Genomic DNA, 18,022 nt, shown 5'->3' on the forward strand with positions numbered 1-18,022 from the left:
ATGTGTGTTTTATGCTCTAAATCAACTCAAATCACTTTTATTGTCACATCACATGTGGAGGTACCCTGGTACAGTACATGTGAGTGAAATTCTTGTGTGCAAGCTTCACAAGCAACAGAGGTGTGCAAAAATACAATAACATAAGAACAAGCAAAATATAAGAATGACTAAATCTGAGAGTCTATTGTAAATGCAGAGTGTGTTTACGAGAACTGCAATTTATAGCATGGTTTTATTTACACTTTACACAGTGTCACCACTTTTTTGGAAATGGGATGATCATTTCAAATTTCTCTTCAAAAGAGATCTTCACATTTGGAGGTCTGTTGGAGGTCCACTAATAAATCATTCTCATTATAATAACAGCAGATATGAATGAATGAACAAACACAGAGCCTGCTGGCTGAGTTTTAGAATAGCATGTTTATTAATGGTATATTTTTGCATAGGGAAACATACTCATTTCCAGAAATGACTTCATTAGAATCTGTCAATAGCAATGTCTAAATGTGGTTCTAAAGGTTGAATATCCCCCACAACAGATGAATAACATAAGGTCATAAACACTGGTTCAGACGGCTTTCACGCAAACATTATACATTCAAAGGGGATCAGACCGGTAAGTGCGAGACTTTAGTTTATGCCATGCAAAAATATATGACTGACAATAATTTCAGCTGAAAAACAAACAAAAAAACAAAAAATCCACATAGTAAAAAGTACTTAAAAGGCTCGGTAAAGCTGCCAAGAAACTACTTTCTGCTTGAAGCAGCAGCCCTTTCCACAGTAAATCTCGAGGTCAGGATTAATGTCAGAACTTCAGCTTTCCAATATGGAATGGAATGGACTCAGCTCTATCCAGATGTTAAAACTGTGACCAAAGTACACAATAATGAACACAGAGGCGTTCCCATATCGCTGTAACAGGGGACCGCTCTCTGCTTCACTGCAGCGTTGTTATTTTTAGGTACCAGCGTACCTCAGTGTGCATCATGCATGCCCATTTTAAGTGATAAAAAGATTTTGTTGTTGTTATCACATGGCTAACTCAATTCCAACTATAGAGTTAATGTGAAAAGGACGACAGTCTATGTGAATTGCAGTCATGCAATAACTGATGACATGTTTTAATGCCTATGCCTTCTCTGATGTAAGGGATATATGTCTGGAAGCAAGCAAGCAGTTTTTTAATATAATATCTGGAAAAGTTATGATGGAAAAAAATGTTCAAATATGCATTCAAATATTCTCTGAGAAAAAAACTTTCATTCATTACATACTATCTTGAGCACATGGAGTAAACTGTGCAGTAGCAATGTACTTTCAGTTACACAAACAAATCAATATGGCATCACTGTCAGGGGAAAACCTGCAGCTCTACAATCCCATTTTTAGTAACCAAGTGTGGTTTCCTGCTGTAAGTCTGAATTACAGGAAAGGTTTTCAAAGGCCATTAAAAAAATTAAAAAGCAAACATGCATTTCAAGTAACAGCAAAAAAAAGAAACACATATTGGAGTCACCAAATCAATGGAGTTGTTCCAGGAAACAGCAGCAGTAGGGTAGAGCATTGAATATCATTGATAGTTCATAGAAAAGAGCCCTCTGCAGTCCCTTTGTTCCTCATACAGCAAACAGTTCAACATCTGATCATCTGCAGCCGTGAAACTAAAAAACAGGAAGTACCACCTGCAGTACGACTGTTTGCTCAGAAACAGCTGTTCACAATACTGAACATGACCTGCTAATCACAATCATCGAGCAGTTTGGACTATGGTGTGATGCAGTGTAACATGAAATATATGGACACATACATTGATTATCAGAATTTGAACTATAATAACAGTGGCCGCCTAAACAGCACTTGTTTGTCTTTAAACCACAGAGTTTCAAAAAAATCTAGAGGGAACCAAGTCAACCCCACGCTCAGTTAACGCCAGTCTGTATCTGTGGCACAAAATAAATATGCATGTATTTACTGCACTGTGTGTTTGTGTGCGTGTTCGCGGGGGTGGGGTCTTACAAAAGACGGTGAAGCGAACTAGCTTGCAGGGGGAAATAGTAGACAGTGGGTGAAAGCAAATCACAGAGCTGATTACTACAACTGACACATTATTATAACTGCATAATAATGATAATACAGACCTCCATGCACTGACAGCACAGTGGTTAAATCAACTGATACAGATGCTCCGTTTGTAATGTGGCATCACATTTGTGCTGCATTTATAATGTTTTTCACGCGTGACCTATAAAAGCTGAAAATAGAACACAGCTGTAGGCCCCGAACGTAGTACAGCATAACATGAAGTACCATAAACTGCAAAACCTCTGAACTTTAGTGTCCCCCAAAATGCACACTCAGTGTTATCTCTAGATTTCCTTCAACTCTTTGGTTTGTTGTATGGCTTGTTACTTCAGGACCTGCACCGGTGAGGGCAACGCTGTTTGTCACCAAACCATGTAGGGTCTGAAAACAACACCTACAGCTTACAAAATACCTCCAACAGTAAAGTGATAGGCACTGCTTATTGACATTGTTTTTGGTAGAACTTTTCAGTTGCTGCTGCCCTGCTGGTTTATTTGAATAGAGCGAGGAACTTGATGAGTTTGCATGTCTGTACACTTTCGGTAAGAGGACAGTGTCTGCATGAGAGCCTGAACTGGTGTGTCGCTTTCTTTAAAGTTGAATTTTATAGCAAAAAAAAAAAGAAAGATCATAATATCAAGACACATCACATGCCAATTATGATTAATTAATAGCTGTAATTCTTGATAAATTTGATCTTGATTTCAGTATTTTATGATATGATGATTTGATTATGATAGACCTCTATTTAAAACATTGTGTAAACATGCTGCACAAGCTTGAAATGCTATCACCTTAACAGTACTGGGCATGTGTCTTCCACTCAGCAGAGTGAGTGTGTTACTTAGGCATCCTGTTGTCAGGTTTTCATTTGGTGGGAAACAGAAATGAAGACGCACATCAACAGTTCACACTGTTTCCTGACAGCATTGCATCCAAAATGTGGATTTTAAGTCACGTGCCAGTAAACTGTGCGTACATTCTTTCCACAGGTGAAGGTTTGCGTGAGTTTCTATCGTGGTCGTCAGCTGGAGGAGAAGGAACAACTCCAAAGCTTGTACAGTTTTTTGTAAACCACTTGCACATTTTGCATGGGCATTTTTGGCTGTAATGTTTGTTAAAAATGTATTTGAAACTTTTAAAGCAACTAAATCTAAAAGCAAGTTCTATATTTCCTATACGCGTGAGGAAAAAACATGTTTGCAAATAGTGGGCCTCATCACAACTTAACCGCAATCAGACCCATCATAGGTTAATACTCTGCTTCATCGTTTTAACATTAAGTAAAGTACATAAAGATTTGGTAACCGTACAAGCAACACAGTCTGTCTTCATACAGTTTTGGATATATCACCATAGTCAGGTTACTAGATATCATTCAAGCCAAAATACATGTTATTTAAGGTTTATAATCACAGCCACTATCAAAGTCCATATAAAGCCCTGAATTAAAGCTTCTACCACTCAGCTTCGATCTATGATCTTGCAGCAACCATTACACTTTCCACTTTGGCTCATAATTTCTGATGGAACTCCCATCAGGAGGTCTCTGAGGATCCTCTGATTTGCTAAAGTTGTACACCTGACCAGGATTGGTGGGTTCTTGCTGTATTGCTACAAGTCTTAGGTCTGTGTGTGAAGAAACTAATACCTGAGGGCACGCCCTATAAGCTCCCATACCATCACCATCCTCAGCGGGTAAAAGTGTTTGTGCAACTGATGTGCAATAAAATGACCAGATATTGCTCTTTTCTAACTTGCTAGAGCGTCACGGTGCTGCCATTCTCTCTCTGTCAGTGTTTGCCCTATTATGGATGACGTGTCAGTGGTGAAGACCTTTATTTTTGAAGCAGCGATGGACCAGTATAGTCCAAGACTGAATGCTTTTTTAAGCCCTATTTCATTTAATTTTCACCAAAATATTTGGATAAATGATTCCTTGTTTTTCTATGTATACCATTTCTGCACACAAGTACTTGACCTAAATATTTTTAACTGTTGACTCAACCTTCATTGACGCTTGCAAAAATAAGGCCATATTCTTATAAGTGTGGTGCTACAGTAAGAAGAAGCATTTCATTAGTCAAGCCCAATGAGTAATTTCAAACAGCTCGATCCTATAAAAAAGTTTCAATATTTCAGGACATAATTTATGTATTACAAAAACATTGCTACATGTGACATCACTGTCAACATTTCTTTATCACAATGACACATTTAGGAGATTGTGAAGTCTTAGCAGTTGTGCATTGTGTCATTTCACTTCAGTTGACGTCCAAACCAAACAGCTTTGTTGTCCACATTTTTCTCTAAGAGACACAATTTTCCCCATTTCATGGTTTCCACTTACTGTATAAGACAGCCACAAATGATTTAAACATTCTATACATCTTGATAACTAATAAGTGCATTTTGTATATATTTTTATACACACTGATGTGTTTAAAACTATAATTCTAAAGCAAAGTAATAATAACCCAAGGAAAACCTAAAAATAACCTAAAGCGAAGATGAGTAAAAATAATGTTAACTCAAAGTTATTTATGGCCTTTTATCACATGCTGAGTAACAGGATCGTCATATAGGCAATTGGACGGTGTTCTCATCACCAGTCATAAAGCTGCAAAGCCCTGAAATCTAAACCTGTACATGTTTAACATGCTTCCATTACATGGCAACCATACGTGGCCATACTAGCTAAAGCCCAACAAGATTTTTCCCTGCAATAAGAACCTTTAAATGTGTCTATATGCATCTAACATGGGACAATAAAACGTTAAGTAGATAGAGCTGAGCAGTGCCTCTGAAAATGGCTTTTGTTTGTATTGCGAACATTTAGGCAGGACTTACCACCAGACTTGACTTTCTCAACCCATGTTTTAGCCTCTGCAAAGTGTATTTTCAAATCAAAGCTTCCATCCATATTTAACCACGCCCAGAAAAAACATTTTACTACAACACAACGGTGTCCACATTTTCATATAACACATATCTAAGCAAATATCAAACAATGTGTGCATGTGACTTTACACATAGCAACACCAATAATGTTCACTTACATTAGCCCACAGACACCTCAGCCTACACGCCAGCCTTAAACAGCACAGCCACTGAATCCAATCAGCTATATGAGTGCAGGCAACACCTGAGTATCTCAGATAACACCAGAAAAATCCACAGAGTCTAAAGGAACTGGGAAAATACTGGGAACTGCAGTCTTTTCCATGTGTTCACGTGTTTTTGTTGCAATAAATCAAGCATGGGACCTAAATGATATATATGACAGCAGGTGTATATACTTGGAGGCTGGATCACAGTCTACAGTTCTCACACTTAGGCCTCAGTCACACCAGCCTAGAGACCTGTCAACTTCTGGGAACCTTCCAGTGAAAAATGAATATTTCCCAACCAGATGGCGAGTGGTTGCTGGGTGAAATTGCTCACACAGATGGTGCTGCATCAAAAACTTCCTTGTGATTGCTTTAGATGCTAGCAGACTGCCACAGTAGTTTGCATGGAAGATGCCAAGTTGTCTCTAAACACTGCACCCGCAAGAGCAAAACTTGCTATGCAAAGTGAAAAGACAGGACATTAGCCTTCAAAGTAAAAGTCAAGCCTCACTGCTTCAGCCAACCAGCTGTAAAAGGCAAAACTTTTAGTTGGACGGCACAGGTTGTCCATTTCCGGTTTGTGTGGCACTTTTCACTACCGCTCGGAGTAGCCGAGGACACGTTTTTCTCATGTGTAGTTGCCAGATGGTAGTCAACTGATCTCCAGGCCTGCGTCACTGGGGCCATACAGACCAAGTTCACACTTTCAGTAGGTCATGATATAACAGCTGAGCTACCTTAATTGCAACCAAATGTATATTATTTAGGGAACAAAGTTGTTTTCTTCATACGACAGTAAAAAGAGCATATTTCCGCAAAGTTTCACACACTTCCTTTCACACTGTAAAAATTGCTCTATCTTTAGGATAACAGAGTAGATGATAAACAGCTAGTGGAAGCTTTCATAGAGCTTAGCCGTAAGTTACTATCTCAGGTGGCGCACCACCACAACCAAAAAATGTGCACTTGCTACACTGGTTAATGTCGAGTAATCACACATGCAGCTTTTTTGTACCGTGAAACATATGATCATGTTTCCATAAAATATTACTGTTCTTTAACTAAAGGCAAGGCACATAATGTGTTTTACGAAATATCGTGCAAAAGTTTAACAACAGAGCTATTATTAAATTCAAAGAAACATATAGCCTTCCATCCACTTCCCTCTGATGTAGTCTGCAGAACAGAGGGAGGAAAAGAAGGATGAGGAAGAGCAAGACAGAGATGGAGAGGTATTATCAAGTTGAGCCATGCATTGGTTAGGTCAGCACAGCGACCAGGACAGCACCATGCAATATACATCAGCTTTAAGACAACTTTAACTGAACCTTAAACTAAAATCCAGTTCATATCAACACTTTCTGTCCATGTCATTGATCCCTTGTAGGCACTAAATTAACTTAGCTATAGCCCCCAAACCGTGGGAAAGAAAAAGGAAATGCACCGACATCTCTGTTCTAATGCAAGGTAAAGTACATTTTAGGTGTGGCCTGACAGAAAACAGACAAGATCAAATCAAATTTCAAGATATAAGATTCAAATTATATGGGGACACGTCCAAGTAAGATTCCTTAGAAATTGATCATTCATGCCCATTCCCATAGTAACTCACACAAGCATTTATAAATGTAAAGACAACAGGAGGCAGGAGAAACAGAAGGAAAATGTTAAAATGGAATTTCTGTTTTTTGTCCGAATTGCTGTACAAACACACGCGTGAAGCCTGTCCATATCTGTGAACTGCTGTCTTTTTCTGCTGCTTGGTGCATTTTGGTGCAAGGCGTTTGCATGATCCCACAGATGTTTGCTTCCAGTGCAAAGTAATATCTTGCATGATCAAAACTGTAAATATCACTGGAAATCCTGGGTCCAATATTTCCAGTGACTATACCACCTGCTTTGCTAACAGTTCACTGGAAGCCCAGTGAAGCAATTTTCTATCTTCTTCAGCTGTTGAACTTCAGCACATTCTCTTTAAAGCCTCTGCTTTAACTTGAGCAGGTCTGAGTGTAAACCCTTTTAAATACACAGCGCCACAAGCTTAGGGGTTCAGAATTAATCACGTAAACAAAGCTTCCTCACGCAAAAAAGTCAGTCATGAAGTTCCATTAGATTCTGTACTGGGACCAGTACCTACATTATATATGCTTCCTTTACGGACTATTATTAGAACACACTGCAAACATTTATTTTATCTACTGAGCCAGTTTTAGTGCTGTTGAGCCACATGACAAATTCAAATGGCTAAATGGTGCTGGGGCACATGCACTTCTCCTCCCCTTTTTTTCACTGTATTATATCCTAATGTTTACCTTACCATATAAAGACAAAACTGTTGTCGTAAACTGGTGCTATGTGAATATTATAGAATTGAATCATTGTCCTGCTGAATGATAAAATGTCCTCGGGTAAGTTTTCCATAGAACGTGGAAACAAAGCTCCGCAAGATTCTGTTTTCTTTTCTGAGAACAGAAAGTGTTCAGACCTACATCCTAGGGAGCATTGGGTTTCCTAGTTAAAGCTGAAAATATATGGCTCTCTGAACCAATATCCATTTTATTATTTCGCATTGAAGGTGCTGAAGCATAGGACTTGAAGAAAACTGTCATTGGTCAGACCACAGCAGTGGGGACACTTTAAAAAAAAACTTTCTTCCAATAAGAATATTTGTTTCCAAGGAGATGGAGACAAATGTGGGTCATGAAAACAGCCTACAACAACTACACCAAGGAACAATGTCTGGAGTTTTCTCTTACTCTCTGTGCACAGAAAGCAAGTGGAAAAAACTGACGGACTGCAGAAACAATCCAGCAGAAAATTTCCTGTGAATAATACAGGTTACTCGGAAACTCTTCTCGTGTGGTATCCAATCAGATTGCACTATCAAAAACACATTTTTACATCGTTACATCCACGGAAAAATAACAAGTGTTTAGGAAACTGCTTTAGACTCACCAGTTCTTAGAAATAAATTATGGCACAGACTATAATGTATTACTTCTTAAAAATCTTGACATTGTCAACATGTAACATTATCTTACACAAATGACATTGTGTAAGATTTACCAAAGGGCCATGGTGCACATGTCTACTACAGTTTCTTTTAGAGTTTACAATGAATTTTATTTGCCAGAACTGATGATGTTTAAGGTGCATTCAAGAATCTGATCCTCATTTTATTCCTTCTTTCATCGTTATGTTTTTTCACCTTTTTAAATGTTTCTGAAGATTTCAGTCAATGTTAAAATGTAGCTTGCAAGCCTTTCAGTAGACCACTATAGAAATGTATTTGATAACTGAAGCTGTGAAACGTCAGCGATAACAGAACACTGCTTTGCCTCGCAAGCAATAATGCAAACTCTATATCAACATTTACACAGAAAACCAAGGGCTCGACCTACCTTAAAATGCTTAATTTGTTGATGTTGGCACTTCAAACTGGAAAACAACTCTAGCACCGTTCTTCTGTTCACCTGTGTCGCCCAGCCCAGTCCCAAATCAAACCCTACTGCTGCTGTTCCATCACACGTTGTTCAGATTGGGTTGGGGTTGAACTACACAGAGCAGAACTTGTCAGGGACCACCACTTATTCTACAGCTAGACGACACACCCAGATTTTGTCCACAGTTCAAGTCATATATGCATAACATGCTCATCAGCATCAACACCTTCATCAAAAACAAAAAACAGTCTGCTAAACCTCCAGCTTGGCAACATACCACATCATAACTTTTGAAAGAAACGTATTTTACTGTAATCATAGTGCAGCACCTGCTTTATCTCTTTCTAACCCACCCACACACAAACACAGATCCTGTCATTTTGAGACAAACAGAAACTACAGGACATCTCTTCAAAGCAGGAATGAGTGTGGAAATGCAGGAACCATCACATTCTCATACACAATCATCTACAGACACACACGCACACTACATTACACAACCAGGCTACAGTTCAGCCACATTCAGCAGCCAATGTACTGCTGGCTGTGCTGCCACATCATCCAGGTATGTGTTTGCCTTTTGATAATTCTACTGAGGAAGTCACGTCAATGTCAAACACTGTACGTTTGGAACTGAGGTCATGGCCCACTCATGCACTCTAACATGGCATAGTAAAACTGGGCCTTGCTCCACACTTGCTTTCAGCTGTAGCATTGTGTGCTGTGGAGGAGGAGGCATGAATATAGCTCTTATATTCCACTATTACTCGTTGTTTTCTACCAAAGAGCACAATCAAACAGTCTTACAAACATGAGCCTTGCAAAGCAACTAAATAATTTCAGGTGGATGATTGTCAATAAAAAAGATGAAGCCTCTGTGTTTTGTTGGGAAGAGTGAAAGAAACTGCGCTATTCAGCTTGTAATTTTCTTCAGACGTATCAATGACATACTTAAAAAGTGCAAATAAACATTAAATATTAACAACCTCTTCTGGTCGGTTCAGAAATTAAAGGAGGCTTATTTGCATATATTATAAGCAGCACCTGCAGCGGAGAGTGGGGCATTTTAAGTGTTGAGGGAGGGATGAGGTCTATATAGGCCTTGTAGTTGACTTAGTGTCGAGATCCAGGGTACAGGGGTCAAGGCTGACATCCATCCCAGGGAAACAGGACTCATCCTGGGGACACAGTTAAGTTTCAGGCTTCTGAGAATCTGATGTGTTGATGCCTGGTTCTGGTCTGTAGTTCATTTGGACCAATGAAACCTCTGCATTAAGTCGTTACTTTTCTTTGAAAATATGCCATTTGTGACAAACATGTAATGTCATAAAGCATAGTTCATTCTGGGGATATAAAACGGCTGAGAGAGCCCAGCATCCTTCTTCCATCCAGGACGTCTCTTTACACATATATAAATATATTGCAACGTATATTTATATATATGTATGACCAGAGGTTAATACATTTTTCCTCTGGAAATGTCTTCACAACATGATTTTTCCCCCCCAGAAGTTTACTGTCATGACAATCACGTTTCCTCCAAAGTTCCCTCAGTTGCCCAAATACCAAGACTGGAAAGGAGACAGACACACAATTAAAACACAAATACAACGACTCGGCTTAGAAATGTACAAAGTCAGAGTTCCTCTCACACACAAGTATAATCCAGGACTTTCTTGATCATGTTGAACTAAACACTGCTACTGAAAATATTTATGTGCAGTATTAGGGAGACGTTTGCCAGCAGCAGCTACAACTCAACCTTTGAAACTTCCATTTGGGAATACACGACACAGAACTAAAAATACCAGAATTTTCCAGATATTGAACAGTGAAATCTCTAAATTTCTGGTGTTTGGGGTCATCTAATCCTTCCTGAAACGACTTTTACAATGAAGTAAACCATACTGACCTGCGCTTGGTAGAGTCCACCTGGGTCTCGAGGGGTGACTCCCACGAAGGATGATCGATTAGCTGGAGGGGTCCCCGGGGCAGAGTATGCTGAGGGTTAACAACAACAACAACTCTGCTCACTGTAGAATATTTGGCTGAATTAAGTTTGCTTATTGTTCGTCTTTCCCTTCAGAATTATCTGAGAAATTGATGTGAACTGGGCAGAGTATTGCCCATCTCCTCTTTACTCTATATTCTATAAATATATTATATTTATTCTGTCTGTATTGCAGGTTGGAAGTTGGAATAAAACCCCAAACTCCACAAATGTCGCCCAGCTTAGATCTGGGCTTTAAGTGTCCACTGTATATGAAATACAACTGACACACATTTAAATGTTTACACAGAAATGAGCAGAAAGGTAACAGCAATGTAAACAAAATATTCAATTAACTGCTAACTAACAACGACATTGTAACAACACTGTCTTTATCAGGTATTAACATCAGTCCACCTCCTGCGTCTGGACCTGCCAGTCTATTCTCATACCTCTTTTTACAAGAAAGTGCAAATGGGTCACCTGCTCAACCAAGTGAGTGCAGAAAGCAGTATCTCAAAAGGCAGAGTTAATTCTTTTCATATTGTGTTTGAATGATAATGACCATCTCCTAACAGTGTCGTTTTTGAAAAACATTTTCCACTTTTAATGTATGTAGTTGATCTGAATAACAGTATGGCATCAGATTTCTGTCAGAAATCACAAACTTGACAAAATATGAGAAAATTCTAATATCGTGCATTGAACATGGAAGTGTACACAGCAGCTTCCACTGAACTGTTTTATTCTGGGCAGCATATTAATATTTGCTTATACTTTGGAAAATCAAATTTGCAGCGTTTACTAATAACTTTTATTTGACCAGCTTGATACTGAAGATATACTGGAAGTTATTTGATTTTATGGAACAGATCATTAGTTGCTCTACTTGTCACTGATGCTCTAAGCCTCATTTTCACCGGTATTCACTGAAATGTTTTGTACAAACTGTATATATATGTATATATTATCTGTATATATAGTAGATTATTTATGACCACTTACTGGGTGATGTGGGGGAGTTTGCTCCTGCATCAGAGGACGTGGTAGTAGCTTTTGACTCTGTAGGAAGGGTCGGCCTAGAAAGGGAGGATGGGGGACTCGCCAGAGAGGGTGCAGGTCCAGGGGGTGCCAACATTTGTGACGAGATGTAGTGACTGGGCACTTTGACCTGGTTACTTCCATTCAGCTGGAATATTTTGGAAATATGAATTTTGTTCATTAAAGAAGCATTAAACCCACAGTAATATGAAATATGCTAGTGTTATGGACAGAGGTGATGTCATGTGCCCCTGAGGGGTTTCTCCTTAGGGTGGAGACTGGAACTCACAGGAAGTGGTCTAATTTATACATTGCACTGTGGATATCCAGTGTGGAATAAAAAATTAGATGCGATTTCCTCTTTCTTTTGGTTGCTGCCTTTACGGGTCGCTACAACAGATCATCTGCGTCCATCTCACCCTATCCCAGCATCCTCCTTGGTCACACAAGCCCTCTACATGTGCTCCTTTATTACATCCATGAATCTTCTGAGGTCTTCCTCTTTTCCTCCTGCCTCTCAGCTCCATCTTCATCATCATCCTCTGTCTGATATATCCGCACTCGCTCTCCTGCACATGTCCAAACTATCTCAGCCTCTCTGGCTGTCCTTCTGATGTCCTCATTTCTAACCTTCTATATTTCTACACCTTGCATGTTCACCTTTCCTCCTGTCTCCCTCTAATTCACGCACACATATCCTGACTTGCTTCTACCTTCACCACTCCACATTCAGGGGTTTTTTTTATGTAAAAAAAAAGTACTTGCTGCATCAAAGTTCTTCTCTTTGTGTCTTTTTTTACTTTTATGTTTATACATGTGGAGATATTGTCACTCTCCATCTATAGACAGGGGTGCGCATAAGTGGTCCGCAGGTGCGCATGCGCTGTCAAAATAAAAGATGCACACCAGATGAGAAGTTGCAATGCGCATTTGTGTACATAAGATTTTCTGGCTTCAAACAAATGCCAGCTCACCTCCTGCAACCACTTTTCCGAGAATACACGCTTCTTTTGCGGTTCGGACTCCTTCTGACATTTCTTTGGAGGTGGAGGAACACCAAAGTAATTGCTTAAAGGAGCTTGCTTCTTCGACATCTTTAAGAGTTCTAAACAAACGTCTGTCCTCCTCCAGAAAATCTTATGTACGCAAACGCGCGTTGCAACTTCTTATCTGGCGCACGTCTTTTATTTTGACAGCACATGTGCATCTGCGGACCACTTATGTGCAGCCCTGTCTATAGTTACAAAGTGCTGCAGGTCTGGAGGAACTGCTAATATGGTGATTGAATTGGTTGCACAAGAAATATCTGTCTTCAAAAACATTTGTACTTATTTTTGCAGCATACATGTAATACTAGCTTGAGGTGCAATGGAGAAAGGGAATAGTGTGTTGGCTTGTGTTGACTAGATGTACTCACTGAGCTAGGGGTTTGATTAGCAGGGTCACAGGCTAATGAAACCAGATCCTTTAGAGGGTCTTGGGCAAGATGAGGAGGATAACGGATCGCTCCATGGGGGAAGTAGGAGGAAGATGGGAAATGAAGAGATGAGGAGGGATGTGGACTCCGGGACAGACCTGAGAAAAAAAATGACATGTTGTTCTGTGCATCCTTTAAGTAAATAACAAATTAACATATAACATTAACATTAACACACACACACACATATATGTGTGTGTGTGTGTGTGTGTGTGTGTGTGTGTGTGTGTGTGTGTGTGTGTGTGTGTGTGTGTGTGTGCTACTGACCACTGTGAACAGCTATAACAGGCCGGTGGTGCTGAGTAAAGGAACCCATTCTTGGTGAGTCTTCCTGGGGAGAAGGACTGTCCAGTTCTGCCTTCTTCACCGGGGGAGACAGCCCTAAATGAATCCCACAACACACAGACACACACACAGACACGCACGCACACACACAAAAGCACCCAAAATTTTCTGTCATTTGTACTTATGTTAGTTTCTCTAGAAATTGGTCTTAAAATAATATAATATATAATCATGAAGCACACGATCCTGACTCAGCAGAAACCAGTTGTGTACTAGACCACAGGTATTTGTATGGCTTATAATGGAAAGGTTTTCCAACTGTTTCCCTTTGTGCTGATGTTGCATTTTAAAACGTTTTGTGGCACCTAACCAAAAAAGTAAGACATTGTATGTAAGTGATACTCAGCTCCATCAAATTAGAATCAGAATTTCCAGGTTAGGCGCCGGTGATTAGAACTTTGTTAGAGTGGCGTGAGGAACCTGTCATTCTTAAATGTCAGATGTGGTCTGCCGTTCTTCTTTGGTATTTGGAAAGTATAAGGCAAAGAGTGCAGGCATTGGTGCCCTTCCATGTGCATACGTGGGAAGCTGGAAATGAGAATAACAGTAAGAGCCCCTCCCAGAGCCCCCCAGAGTAGACAACGGTCACAGAATATGGACTGACTGAGTCACATAGCATAAATGTGGTGGGATGCAAAAGCTAAAGCAGATTAAAATGCACAGTTTTCAGTTTCAGTTTTCAGTTTTATTCGTCATATGCAAGTTAGCACAGGGTCAACATTGCAATGAAATGTGTTTGACGAGCAGCAGTCACTCAGCAGCATGATACAGTAGAAATATAATAAAATATAATAAAATAAATAAAATAAAATAAAGTAATTAAAAAAATAGAAAAATAGTAAGGAGCAAAATATTAGAGAGACGTGGTAAAAGAGAAAAGATGACTGAATATATATGTATCTATAAATATAAATATATGTACACTAGTGATTAAATAAGAAAATCTTGAAAAGAAATATGACGGGAGGGCAGATGGGATATTGTACAGGAATGAGCAGCAGAAAATTACAGTATTGTACTTTTTAAATATAAATAGCAATAACAATAAAGTGGAGTGACCAGTGCAGATTAAACAGAGTACTTGTGAAGCTGCAAGTAGCTTCTGAGTGCGTCCTGTGCACTGTGTTGTATGTGTTTGAGTGTTGTGGTTGAGGTGTCGTATGGCTTGGTGGTAAAAACTGTTTTTGAGTCTTGTAGTCCGAGCAGACAGACTCCTGTAACGTCTGCCAGATGGTAACAAGGAGAACAGCTGATGTGCTGGGTGGCTGTGGTCCTTGATGATGCTGTGTGCTTTACGGAGGCATCGCTGGAGATAAATGTCCTGAATGGCAGGAAGCCTCGTGCCAGTGATGTGCTCTGCTGCCTTCACAACCCTCTGTAGTGATTTACGGCTGCTGGCAGAGCAGCTTCCGTACCAAACTGTGATGCAGCTCGTCAGCAAGCTCTCAATTGCACACCTGTAAAAATTTGAGGTGATGTTGGCGTTCATGCCAAACTTCCTCAGCCTCCTCAGGAAATAAAGCCGCTGGCGAGCTTTCCTGATAGCAGTGTCTGTGTGAAGGGTCCAGGAGAAGTCCTCTGTGATGTTGACTCCAAGGAACTTGAAGCTTCTGACCCTTTCGACCTTGACACCGTTGATGTGGCTGGGCTGGTGTTCTCTGACTGGTTGTTTCCGGTAGTCCACTATCATCTCTCTAGTTTTGCTGATGTTGAGAGTCAGGTTATTTTCCAGACACCACTTGTACAGTGCCATCACCTCCTCTCTATAGGCCGTCTCATCATTGTCTGTGATGAGGCCGATGATGGTTGTGTCATCCGCAAACTTGATGATGATGTTGGAGTCGTGTTTAGCAACACAGTCGTGTGTGAACAGGAAATATAGGAGGGGGCTAAGCACACAACCCTGTGGCGTACCTGTGTTTAGGATGAGTGATGAGGAGGTGTGCTTACCAACTTTCACCACCTGGGGCCTGTTTGTGAGGAAGCTTAGAATCCATCTGCAGATCGGTGTTCCCAGCCCAAGGTCGACGAGCTTCGTGGCAAGTTTTGAGGGGATGATGGTGTTAAATGCCGAGCTGTAGTCGATGAAGAGCATCCTTGCATATGTATTCCCTTTCTCCAGGTGAGTGAGGGTGGTGTGCGTTGCCAGGGCGATGGCATCCTCTGTGGCTCTGTTTGTCTGATAGGCAAACTGAAGAGGGTCCAGTGTGTCAGGGAGGAAGGAGCAGATGTGACTTTTGACCAGCCGCTCCAGGCACTTCATGATGACGGATGTCAGTGCAACAGGACGGTAGTCATTCAGACAGGAGACCACTGATTTTTTGGGAACGGGAATGATGGTGGATGCTTTGAGGGACGTGGGGACCACTGACTGCCTCAGGGAGAGGTTGAAGATGTTGGTGAACACCTCTGCCAGCTCGTCTGCACACACTCTGAGTAGCCGGCCTGGGATGCCGTCCGGTCCCGGAGCTTTGTAAGGATTGACCTTTTTAAAGGTCCATCTCACAGCTTCTGTTTTCAGAGTTAAAGTTGCAGCCTCACTGTCCTCCTGAGGGTAGAGGATTCTGACGCAGACAACAGATCTGTTGTCTGCGTCAAAACGAGCATAGAAGTTGTTAAGCTCGTCTGCAAGAGATGCAGTGGGCTGAACACTGACTGTGTTGTCCTTCTTGTAGTCAGTGATGCAGCGCGCCCTTCATTGCAATGTATAGAAGGTATCTGCTGAGCCAGCAGCTGATACAGGCTGCCTAAGCAAATCCTATTCTTATGCATAACAACTGTCCAGAATCTGTTCATGACCCTGCCTCTTGATAAAAATACTGATAAAATATATGAATTCATTATTATTTAATTATACTACTGACTAGCTAGTATCGTTTTGGTGAATAACAGGATTTTCCTACATGCTAATCTTAAATATAATAATCCAAATAAGTGCATCACAAGCTTTAGGGCCAGATTTAATAAACAGGGCAAATTAGCATCTGAGCACAATACCCAAATAGGTTAGTTTTAGTTAATAGATTTAGTTGTTAGTTTTGATGAATTAGCAGTAAATTGCACAAATGTACTAACACAAATGTTAGTACATTAGTTTACATACTTGATTTAAATATTCTCCTCACAGAAATAGATATACAACATAGTCAGTCGCATAAAAATCCCGCCTCTTACATTCAATTATGTCACTGTGCTCTCTTCATAATTACCAACAATATTTTTTTAAATGCCAAAAACCCGTTTGTGATGGTGCAATGTATTAGTAAACCTGGCCCTAATCTGTTCAGCAGCATGACTGTAAATAGGAAAGTCGATATGGTAGTCTTACCTCCTTCCATGTCATCAGTCCAGTTCCTGGAGCTGCTGGCTGGTGAGGAAGGTGAATGGTAATACTCCCCACCTGGACTATCAGCCTCTTCCTCTATAGAGCCAGACTTATGACGTTTACTCCTGAAGACACATAGAGAGATGCTCACACATTTAGGATCCTGGTTTCACTGAGCACCATGTGAGGAGATCAAGCATAGTCCAGTGTTAAAATGCATAAGGTAAGATTACTGTGAGGCCATAAGGACCTGTGTGTGGGCTGAAGTCAACTTGCTTTTTAGCAGCATTACTGTTTCCCGTTTCATTCAGAGACCCAAATCATTTACAATCCAACCCTGGCAGCCCATTTTCATTTAACCATTTCTGGGCCTTTCTGGCCTTTGCTGCATGTCTTCCCCCCCTCTCTCTCTGCTTTCCTGTCAGTCTCAACTGTCACTATTAAATATTATTAATATTATTAAATAAAGCCAAAAAAGGGCAAGAATCAAAAAAACATTTCTGTAAACTATTGTGTACTGTTATCATGTCAGATAAATTCTGTAAAGAATAAGTGGTGTTTCTTACTTTTCCAACCATGTACTGATTTTAGTCCGCACAATAACACACTGCACACTTAATGTTCCTCCTAAGTGCAATTGATTTTCCAATGAATACTTGTTGCAAACTTAAGATGCCTAGTGAATAAAAACATTCAACTGGACACATTCTTTCATCTCCTGCTGAATTTGCAAGTCTGCCCACTTAGAAAGAAATGAACGGTTTCTCGTTTTTATGACAGTTTTGTTCTGATGGAGAGCGACAGAACGTCAAACAGGAAAACACATTAAATAAAAGTTCTGAACGGATTTTCACGTCATTGTGAAAAAAGTATTTGATTCTCAAGAACAACATGACTTAGTACTTAGTGGATGAGTAAACCAGCAAGAATGGTAAATTGTCTGATTCTTATATAGCACGTGTCTACTCTTCCAGAGCACTCAGAGCGCTTTATACAAAATGCTACATTCACCCAATCGTACAAGCACTTTCTTCTATGCTTTTAAGTGCTTACTAACTAACGTTCACACACATTCATGCTCCGATGGATGCAAGAGCAACTTTGTCCAAGGACATTTGGCATGCCCACTGGGGTGAGTCAGGGATCGAAGCACCAACTGTCTTATCAGGAGATACCTCCTGAGCTACTTCTTACTGCTACATG

At 40.2% G+C, this 18,022-nt stretch overlaps 1 protein-coding gene across 3 annotated transcripts in view; it reads right to left on the bottom strand.

Annotated features, from left to right (window-relative positions):
- Positions 1-404: 404 nt before the first annotated feature.
- nfic (nuclear factor I/C) overlaps positions 405-18,022 on the bottom strand; it is a 37,397-nt gene continuing 19,779 nt past the window's right edge. For 2 of the 3 annotated variants that reach the window (XM_026146266.1, XM_026146268.1), the window contains exons 8-12: positions 16,823-16,944; positions 13,417-13,530; positions 13,090-13,247; positions 11,637-11,820; positions 405-10,642 (exon numbers count right to left, since the gene is read on the bottom strand). In XM_026146266.1, coding sequence (XP_026002051.1) covers positions 10,503-10,642; positions 11,637-11,820; positions 13,090-13,247; positions 13,417-13,530; positions 16,823-16,944 — 718 coding nt within the window. In that variant the 3' untranslated portion in view covers positions 405-10,502. The remainder of the gene's footprint in view (positions 10,643-11,636; positions 11,821-13,089; positions 13,248-13,416; positions 13,531-16,822; positions 16,945-18,022) is intronic. The other variant, XM_026146267.1, reaches the window with a different exon arrangement.

Source organism: Astatotilapia calliptera, chromosome 17, assembly GCF_900246225.1.
Source record: "Astatotilapia calliptera chromosome 17, fAstCal1.2, whole genome shotgun sequence".
Classification (NCBI taxonomy): domain Eukaryota; kingdom Metazoa; phylum Chordata; class Actinopteri; order Cichliformes; family Cichlidae; genus Astatotilapia; species Astatotilapia calliptera.